The sequence below is a fragment of the Gymnoscopelus microlampas genome (genome assembly GCF_963454915.1).
Source record: "Gymnoscopelus microlampas genome assembly, chromosome: 24".
Lineage (NCBI taxonomy): Eukaryota > Metazoa > Chordata > Actinopteri > Myctophiformes > Myctophidae > Gymnoscopelus > Gymnoscopelus microlampas.
Genome location: NC_139961.1, coordinates 5,967,000 through 5,977,827, shown reverse-complemented (window position 1 = coordinate 5,977,827; position 10,828 = coordinate 5,967,000). Strand labels below are relative to the sequence as shown.

The following is a 10,828-nucleotide window of genomic DNA, read 5'->3' as shown; positions in this document are numbered from 1 at the left end:
AACGCGTCGCACTGCGACACGTTTTGAGCTTGTAGATCTGCTATTTTAGCTATTTTTTAATTGGAATCCTGAAAAGTATTTTTTTTATTTCATTTCAAATGCATTTAGTTATACTTATGTTAACTTTATGAACTTAAATACAAATATATTGGACATAAAAAAAGACAATAGAATTGTAATACTAGTCATTAAGCTACTAATATAGACTGAAGTAATTAAAGCGGGTCATGTTTGCATGTTTGGAATTGTAACAGCTGAAATCAATAATATATCAGTATTCTGATATTAATGCGGGCCGCATTACGCGAAGGTGGGGGCCGCATGTTGCCCCCGGGCCACCCAGTTGCCCATGTATGCTTTAGAAGGTAACCATAACTTTCTGATAAGTGTTTTGCACTTTCTTTGGCTCTGGAGCTCTTCATGTCAGGCTCCATGACACAATCATCCAGCACAGGTATGACAGTGTTTGGGCAATTTGAGATGACAGAGATGGCTAACGTTTCTGGGGTGTCACATGCGTTGTTCTTTGCCAGACAGGACAGCAGAACTGATCCTGGTCCAGTTCACATCCCTGTTGTTGCTGTTGTGCCATTTGGCAACCACGTCAATGGCTCCTCGTCAAAGCATTTGAATACATTATATTATGTAAACTGATTTTGATGCTATATTAATTCAATTCTGCTGGGGACCTCCTGGAACCAGCACCGCACTTGAGAACCAAAGACAACCTTGTAGTCAGAACGTGTACGTGTTTATTAAGTCAAAACAATGCCATGTGAAAAAAGAAAGTCAGCTACACCATTTTTAAACAACAGGTCCAAACAAATCTAGATGCCATCTTTACTATAGCTTGGACATCGTTGCTATTAACTCTCGTCAGAATGGAGCGACAGATATAAAACTTAGATTGGAGCTTTAAGACATGTATTTTGCTGGGTGTAAGGGATTTCTGGAAAATGTTCAAAGAAGAGAAGATAACATGGATGACTGACTTGTCTTTCCCGTGGCGCTGCTCCAGGGTAATGGTAAAGATGGCGTGTCAACGTGGTGAGGCAGGGTTCATGGCTGTGGATCCCACAGTGCGAGCAGAGTTTCCAAACTCAAAGCAGCCAATCCTCTCATAGGCTGAGGACACCTCCCTCTCCGTCAGGCCTACAATCTGTAAGGAGTAGATACTTGTATTAAAGACGAATAAAAAACTAGCAAATGGTAAGCATAGTTTCTTCCAGTTAAAAAGAAAGTCACACAAAATGGTGCATTTATATGGCGCTTTTATCCAAAGCGCTTTACATAGATTACATTCACACTCGCTTTCATACACCGATGGTGGAGGAAACCATGCAAGGCACCAACCTGCTCATCGGGAGCAATTAGGGGTTCAGCGTCTTGCTCAAGGACACTTCGACATTGACTCTGACTGTAGTGAGCCCGGGATCGAACTGGGAACCTCACCGGATTTTATTGGAAACAGTTTTTCCACGTATCCTGGCTATTTCAGCACCCTTAAATCAAAACCCACACACATTACTATGCTAGAACATCAGGATAGATAGTAATAATAACAATAATATGAATACAATTCATTAATTATACATTTGAAAACCGCAAAACAAAGAATATTTATTAAATATTGTATATCATAATCATTGTTTTGTTTTTTCACAGAATCGTATGTTTTATGATCATGATTCACCAGGATCCTGGATGGCTTGATTCTAGGCTTAAATTAATTGATATCAATATTTTTGGAAAAAATCTTTTTTTTTTCTCCCAAAAACACGTGAAACATGTTAATGGCACGTTGCACCATAGCGGTAAAACACGTGAAACACGTTAATGGAACTCAATGAGTTAATAAACGTAAAATATATTTTCAGGTTGGACACCGATTTCATCCAATCATAAGAGAACCCATTTATGTGCTTCAATGTTATTTGCTAATGTTAATTTTATATGCAAACACGCTTATTATAGAGCCATTTCAAACTTTATATATATATATATATCACATCACACACTTTCCTAAATGTTTTACAAAAAGTATTATTTCAAACAAAAAATATTGTTTCAAAAGAAAAAACAATCAATCAATTTTCAGGGAAAATTCATATTCATACAAATACATTTTTCAAAATAAATTACACACATAAATAAGAACTTAAGAATGAGTTAAAATAGCAAATCTACAAGCTTGCTGTGAGCTAGATCTGCTATTTTATCTAGTTTGGGTCCCGGGGAGAAATGAATTGTTTGGGGTCTCGAACAAAAAAGTTGGGGAACCGCTGATATAGAAAATACAATTTAAAATGCTTCTGTTTTAAGCTTGACCAAATGTATATTGTAAAAGTTACAACTAAAAGGCAAATGTATCCAAATGCCAAGATGTAGTCATCACTGTTGAAATACTACTGAGAAGAAACTCTCCATGGTTCCATTTAACCCATTAACACCTGGATCTGTGTCATTTTTAGATTTGAGCTAAAAATCATTATTTTACACTTTGGCTATTCAAAAATAGCAGATATACAAGCTCATAGCGCGGCACCGAGTGCCGCGCTACGAGCTTGTAGATCTGCTATTTTTGAAAAATCGTGAAAATGTGTGCAAATCTTTGAATCTTTTTTAACCACTTGAACCCTGGCATCCCTATTCTGAGGAGAACTAACGCCAAAAATAGCTGATCTACAAGAGTTTGTAAATCGGCTATTTTCGGCAAAGAGGTTTGGTGTAGACTGTAGATGGAAAACAACCATATGACACAGTCATATTATACCATGTTGCTTATTTCTCTCACTAAACATGGCAATGTTTGTAGATCCCATATTCTGAGAGGACATTGAGCAACAGCGCCACTTACCATAGAGTTACATACAGTGGCCGAACACAGTATTGTGGGTCGTCTTTAGATCCCATATTCTGAGAGGATGTTGAGCCCTCATTGGCTGAAGGACCAGACAATGAGGAAAAAAGTCAGGACTAGCAAAGAAAGTCAGTACTAGCGAGTGTAGATGTAGACCAAGTTTTGCAACCTGGTCCCTTGCACAAAGGACAGAGGACCAGGGCTCTTAATTGATCCCTTTTGAACTTCACAGGGGTTGTGCACTGAGTTGATTGATTGTGCCATAAAAGTGTCAAACTCGTTAGTGCTCTCTCTAATCAATGAATGCGTCAAGGACGGGAATCACTTTGATACCTGTCAGAGGGGGGAGGGGGGAAGTGTGTGTGTGTGTGTGTGTGTGTACTCACACAGATCTGAAAAGCTACCTAGTATGCCTTTAAAACAAATGTAAATATGCTGCGGCTTCTGTAACTAAAACAAATGCATAGTCAGTGTTTTGAAGCACAATTATTTATCCAGATTCATTTTGAATGGAATTCCAGTATTTAATTTCCTAATCTCGTTGTTCTGTTCTAATGCTCATGTTTTTCTCTTGTTACCCTTGATGTGTGTACTTTATATTATTTGTTTTGTTTCCAGTAAATATGTATTTTTTTAGGATGTTAATAAATATTTTAGCTACATCAACAGCTGTGTGAGAGCATTCTTCTGTTCTAATATGTTCAGAATAAGAGCATCCTCTACAGTAAAAAGGAGCCATTGAAAAACGATTAATTTGCACATTAAAACTATAAATTAAGCATTTAAACGCCAAACGTGGTGGATGTGTTTCAACCATAGACTGTATAAAAAGAATGGACAGCGTCACGCCATTGGTTTCTACTGTAAATGAAGCCGATTGTTCAGGAATGTGCAATCCGCCATCTTTAATATATACCAAAGGGCACGTCGGAAATCAAACGCTATTAATTGAGACCAGACATGTGACCAGGGAACCGGAAAACGTTTCTAAACAGTGTCAATCCCCAAAGAATGCTATTAGTCAGGGGATATTTGCAGAATATTTTCCAATCTTGGAATAAATTCCTTACCAAAAAAAATCTTCACCAATGTGTTTGCAAAGGTGTCTAGTAACACATCACAACTTTATTGAAATTCAGTCCCCCTAGGAGAATTTTTGACAGCTCCTTAAAGTTGGGGTACCCACCATAACCTTGGTTAAAAAAAAATCAAAAAAAAAAAATCAAAATTTAATTCTGTTTTAAGTAGCATGAGAGGGGTCAGACTAGGGTGTTTTTATGATTCTGAATCCATTGCAATCATTTGTTTTGCACCAAAATCACTCCTTGGGCTAAAAACGGCCATAGCCATGTATACTTTTTGTGTAAAAAGCCCATTGAGATTGGTCCGTTTTTAGCCCAAGGAGTGGTTTTGGTGCAAAACAAATGATTGCAATGGATTCAGAATCATAAAAACACCCTAGTTTGACACCTCACATGCTACTTAACACAGAATTAAATTTGGATTTTTTTGGGGGATTTTTTTTTAACCAAGGTTATGGTGGGTACCCCAACTTTAAGGAGCTGTCAAAAATTCTCCTAGGGGGACTGAATTTCAATAAAGTTGTGATGTGTTACTAGACACCTTTGCAAACACATTGGTGAAGATTTTTTTTGGTAAGGAATTTATTCCAAGACTTTTTTAGTATCCCCTGACTATATTGCTTGGGTAGCTTGTCAATCAAGAGCGGGGGCGGGGAATGAATGCTATTGGTTGTGTAGGTTGTCAATCAAATCATCCCACCCCTCCTGGAGCATAGCCTACTTTATCGTCAATTTTAAAATAAATAATTTAGAAAAAACTAGGGTTGTCCGATATTGGCTTTTTTACAGATAACCGATATACCGATATTGTCCAACTCTTAATTACCGATACCGATATCAACCGATACCGATATATGCGGGGATTATTGTGATTAGGGTAAACTCAAATTTCATATCACACACACCATATACAGTAAGAACTCCTGTAACTTATTTATAAAGCAAAAACCGATACCGATATTTTCCCGATATCAATTTTTATGCTAATATCGGCCGATAATATCGGGAGGCCGATAATATCGGACATCCCTAGAAAAAACGCATATCATGATGATGAGACTTTAAACTAGCGACTGGAAGCATATAGTATTTATGACGATGTTTATTAAGGTAAGAAAATCTAGTCTAAAGTTCGTCAAAAACAATCCGCTTACAATGAGAGAATATTCTTTCCGACACCTGCAGGGGTAAACCAGCGCCATACAGGCCATTCATATGAACTGTGTCTCTTCCGCGTCGGCTTCAATGTAAATATGTCTGGCTGGCCCCTTGGTTTCAACCCGGACGAGAGAGAGGGTCGGACACGGTCCTCGGCCGTGCCCCTCTCTCTCTTGTCCGGGTTGAAACACACACACACACTATTCAGAGTTCCCGCAGAAGCCTCATAAATACCCTAATAATAATGAATAATGTACCATGAATTTCAAAGTGTATTCTTCAATAAAAACAAAAAAAACATTACAAATGAGTTCATCTTCTGCTGTGTTTCAGTGGTTGAGCTGCTAACAAACGTCCTCCTGCTGCTTAACGACGACACTGTTTAGAAACGACTTGTTTTAGTTGTCTTTGTGTTTTAAAGTGTCAACAGTCAGTCAACACACCAGAGTCTGTCTAGACGCCAGTTGGCGTGTTGCTGCTCCCCACTGTTGGTCTCGGGTACTGTCCATTGTTTCTATACAGTAACAGTACAATGTGACCTTCCTGACCTGTAGAGACCAGAACATCCATCTAGGAGTGCAACAGTTAATCCAACTAAATACATTTAAATGATTACATTTTTTATTTTGGGCATGTCATCACAGGCAAACAAAGAAAATAGCAGATCTACAAGCTCACAACGTGTCATGGTGAGATGCGTTTTAAGCTTGTAGATCAGATATTATATATCCTGAAGGGACAAATGTGGCATCTTTCCACCAGTGTTGCTGCTTGGAGCATACACAAACTCAACAAAGTTGCAGGGTGCCAGGCCAGGCACACACCTGCCAGCACTCCAGACTTTATTAATCCACACATCCCAAATGTATTAATGTTAAGTCCTCAAGGCATATGTTTCACCTTCCTGATAATTATCAATCAGATTTATTGCATAATAATGAAACATCTCGCACGTGTGTGTGCGATAGGGCTTTAATTTGCTATCACATCACACTCTAATAATATAACACGACTTAATAGTGATCATAGCCATTCCTTTAGGTCAGTCGTTTTCAACCAGTGGTCCTTGAGGGAGTTCCAGGGGGTCCCCAGCTAAATGATGGATAGGAACCAAATGGACCCTTATGGGTCTGTAACTCTGAGAGTGTACAAATGGAACCAAATGGACCCGTTAGGGTCCATTTGGTTCCATTTGTACACTCTCAGAGTTAAATTAACATTGATTTTACAATATAAATTGGGGTCCCAGAGATAGAAATGCCATTAAATGGGGGTCCGTAGCCTAATGCATGTTAAACTGGGGGTCCTTGAAATTAAAATGGTTGAGAATCACTGGTATAGAGCTGTAAGAATCGTCTCTTATTGGGGGTCCATGGCATATATTTTTTAAATGGGGGTCCCTGGGCTAATGTGTCAATTTGGGGGTCCTTGATGCAAAAACAGGTTGAAAACCACTTTAGGTGTAATAATTACCAAAATAAATCATGATTTTTTTTAACCAATATATAACAAGTTAAATAATTGAAATGGTTTTATTGATTGATTGAATACTTTATTAACAGTTTGCAAAAAAAAAGTACAGAGGTACAGTTAAACAATAATGCTAAAAGGATAACACAAGAAGCCCTGGGGGCTTATTTCCATTGTGGTCCTATGGTGCCCCATTGGGTGTGTAACTTAACATAGACACTGTAAAATTCTACCATATGAAATGTGTGGTTAATGAGATCATTTATAGTAAAAGTGAATAAAACCCCAAATAATTTGCAATACATATGACTGCAGGGTCTGACTAATATTAAGTTGTTTTTTTTTCACCCCTACAAGTACTTCCCCAATCTACTTCCCCCATCCACATTCCTCCTTGTCCTGCCTTATAGGGGGTACCGTAGTCAGTGGTGCAGTATGTACATTTCTCACATAATACACTTCTCAAATTCCATCCGATCGTGTGTAAAACAGTACAAAACATGAGTTTCTTAAATATACTTACTGGCACGCACACACACACACACACACACACACACACACACACACACACACACACACACACACACACACACACACACACACACACACACACACACACACACACACACACACACACACACACACACACACTTTACATCAAAAATTAATTCATTATATTTAATTGCATGCTAAAAGGACAACTTTCCATTGTGGTCCTGTGTATTCAATTCATCGAGGCAATTAAAGACACACAATGATATACAAGACATCATCAACACTAGTATCAATAAAACACGTATGTACTGTAAACATGGGGGGGGGGGGTTTCTGGTGTTAAGCTTAGACTTTACTAGGACTAGTTACAAATTGCAGACAGGTGCTCTTTAATGGTGGTTTTGAAGGAGGGTAAGAAGGCTGTGATGTATCGCGATATTGAACCGTGACGATACGTATCGACGTGACATCATACCGTATCGCTATATTTTAAATATTTGTTTAAAAAAAACTTTAATTTGATTTTTACTTTAATTAAATTAAGTGTAATAATTACTGTCATAAGTACTAAAACATACAGTTAACTGATTATTTAATGAGTAAAATAATTGAAATAGTGCCCCATTCATTGTAAATGTAATAGAATACAGCAAAGTTACATTGAATCATAATATAAAAACTGTAAGATTCTAGAAAAACTGTTGTTTTTTGGAGTTCAATGGACAGGTGGAGCCAAATTGGGAGGTTTTCATTTGTTACTTTCAATGTGACGTCACATTCTCTTTCTATTATAGTAAATAAATGTAAAATACCTCAAGGTAAAAAAAATCTATCTTAAAAACTGTTTGTTGAGGTTTTAAAAGAAGAAAACAAAAGAGCTGGGATATGTCTCCAAAAGACGAGTCATGGAAACTGTTGACAGCAGCAGTATAAATATCCATGATAGTTTGCTTTTCTATCCAACTCCCTGACAACATAGAGCTGTTTAATTTGATCCTCCCACCGAAGTAATTTATACTGGACATTTTTTCCCTTGGTGTGAATGCACTGATGTCTTTTCAGGGCACTTAACTGACTGAAACTCTTCTCAAACTGTTAACATTGTGACAAGAGTGTTATGCAGTGTGGACACGCTGGTGTTTCTTCAGGTCACGTGAATCAATGAAACTCTTGTCACAATGTTGACAGTGGAAACGTTTTTCTCTGGTGTGGATATGCTGGTGTCTCTTCAGGTCACCTGAATCAATGAAACTCTTTTCACAATGTTGACAGTGGAAAGGTTTTTCTCCGGTGTGGATACGCTGGTGTCTCTTCAGGTTACCTGACGCACCGAAACTCTTGTCACAATGTTTACACTGGAAAGGTTTTTCTCCGGTGTGGATACGCTGGTGTATCTTCAGGGAACCTGACTTGCTGAAACTCTTGTCGCAATGTTCACAGTGAAAGTTTTTTTCTCCAGTGTGGACATGCTGGTGTATCTTGAGACAATATGAACGGCTGACACTCTTGTTGCATTGTTTACAGTGGAAAGGTTTTTCTCCGGTGTGGATACGCTGGTGTGTCTTGAAGGAACCTAACTGATTGAACCTCTTATTACACTTTTTACAGTGAAAAGGTTTTTCCCCAGTGTGGATACGCTGGTGTCTCTTCAGGGAAGCTGACTCACTGAAACTCTTGTTACAATGTTTACAGTGGAAAGGTTTTTCTCCAGTGTGGATACGCTGGTGTCTCTTCAGGTTAGATACGTGAATGAAAGTCTTGTCACAATGTTTACAGTGGAAAGGTTTCTCTCCAGTGTGGATACGCTGGTGTGTCTTGAAGGAACCTAATTGACTGAACCTCTTATTACACTGTTTACAGTGAAAAGGTTTTTCCCCAGTGTGGATACGCTGGTGTCTCTTCAGAGAACCTGACTTACTGAAACACTTGTTACAATGTTCACACTGGAAAGGTTTTTCTCCAGTGTGAACACGCTGGTGTGTATTGAAGGAACCTAACTGACTGAACCTCATATTACATTGTTCACACTGGAAAGGTTTTTCTCCAGTGTGAACACGCTGGTGTGTCTTCAGGTGACTTGAGATATTGAATCTCTTGTCACAATGTTTACATTTGAAAGGTTTTTCTCCATCTGGTTGAGTTAAAGTCTTGGTAAACTGTTGATGACTGTGAGATCCTGGTTGATCAGTGTCTCCTTGTTCCTGGCTGCTTGTAGTGCTGGTGATTTGCTGACAGGCTGATGAGGTGATCTGTCCATTCCTCAGCATTTGGCAGTGGAGTTCATTGTGTCTCCTCCTGATGTGTTCATGAAGGAAGACCTGAGATGTGAAGGAGTATGAACACTCAGAACAAGAGAAGAACTGAGTCTGGGAAGACTGGAACTTCACTCCTGCGAGGGGTGGGGGGGGCAGAGGGGCAAGAGAGAGGAGGAGAGAAGGGGAGAGGCAGGTTAAAATTGGTGAGTACACATACAACTTGAAAGCTTCCATCATCAAACTAGTCCGTTGTTTAGGAGAATTACGGCTCCCCTGTTAATATTTCTGATTTATTTGTATTTTTCATCTACCTCTTTTATTCCAACTCCCAGTTTTCCCCACCCCATTTAACACTGACTGACCTCCACTGGTCTCCTCCCAATCATCACTGTCTTCAGTGACTTCAGTGTCAGATTCAAGCTCGACTTCAATTTCAGAGCAGTGTGAAGACATGTCTTCATCATCATCTTCACTTTTCACTGCTAGTAATGTCAACATTGACCCATCAGGCTCCTCTGGTCTTTGAAGTAGCTCCTCCTGTTCCTCTTTAATGTGTGGAGGCTCTGGTTCCTCCTGGAGCAGACTGGGGCTCCTCTCCTGTTCAGGAGAAACCTCCTCTTTACACACAACCATGTGCAGGATGTCTAGGAGCAGAACAATAACATGATAGTGAATAGTGGATTCCTAAAATGTACATATATTTATCCTTTGTACGTGTTCCCTGTACAACGTGAGCTATCATCTACTTTGATTGACCAAACATTGACTAACAACTACAGGTTAGTACAGGTGTTTCACTAAAAAAAATTTTTTAGCAAGGTTTAGGCAAAATACATGTGTTGTATTTGTAATTTGAATTCAAGTATTGAGTTACTTTACCAAACAATTGAATAAACAGCTAATTTTAATCATTAAATTATGAAACAATGTTAAACTATATAACAGGGTTTGCCTGTATGTAAAGTGTGTATGTATATATTTCCCCTCAAAAGTAGACCAATCACAGTGCATGACATCATGAAACAGAAACATCTCTACCCATGAAGTTGGGTCGTAGTTCTAGTAATGGATCTGTGAGTCTTTGAATCTGTCTGTCTCTGTGTTCAGTCTGTGAGTCTATGAATCTGTCTGTCTCTGTGTTCAGTCTGTGGGTCTTTGAATCTGTCTGTCTCTGTGTTCAGTCTGTGAGTCTTTGAATCTGTCTGTCTCTGTGTTCAGTCTGTGAGTCTATGAATCTGTCTGTCTCTGTGTTCAGTCTGTGAGTCTATGAATCTGTCTGTCTCTGTGTTCAGTGGGGTTCTCCTTCCATTCCGACATCTCGTCACTCCGACTAGTGGCTTCCGCGTGCGGTTAGGGTTAGGTATAGGGTTCGTTAACGTCGGAAAGGCGACATGTCGGAAAGGCGAAATGCACCCGTGCAATCTGTCTGTCTCTGTGTTCAGGGTGAATTACACAAACCGCTGTACCGATCAGCACCAAATTTCTGCACAATGCCAAGGCAGACCAAG

At 39.0% G+C, this 10,828-nt stretch overlaps 1 protein-coding gene and 1 long non-coding RNA gene across 2 annotated transcripts in view; one reads left to right on the top strand and one right to left on the bottom strand.

Moving 5' to 3' along the window:
* The first annotated feature begins 78 nt into the window (after nucleotides 1–78).
* On the top strand, nucleotides 79–1,225 carry LOC311040944. The gene is made up of 2 exons (XR_014600342.1): nucleotides 79–750; nucleotides 786–1,225. It is a non-coding gene; the product is annotated as an uncharacterized lncRNA (long non-coding RNA).
* A 6,927-nt stretch (nucleotides 1,226–8,152) lies between these two features.
* Nucleotides 8,153–10,828, bottom strand: part of LOC311041074 (uncharacterized protein) — a gene marked incomplete at its 3' end in the record, with an annotated part of 28,099 nt that continues 25,423 nt past the window's right edge. The window contains exons 3-5 of the mRNA XM_084051512.1: nucleotides 9,683–9,964; nucleotides 9,083–9,454; nucleotides 8,153–8,157 (exon numbers count right to left, since the gene is read on the bottom strand). Of these exons, the coding sequence (XP_083907638.1) occupies nucleotides 8,153–8,157; nucleotides 9,083–9,454; nucleotides 9,683–9,964 (659 nt within the window). The remainder of the gene's footprint in view (nucleotides 8,158–9,082; nucleotides 9,455–9,682; nucleotides 9,965–10,828) is intronic.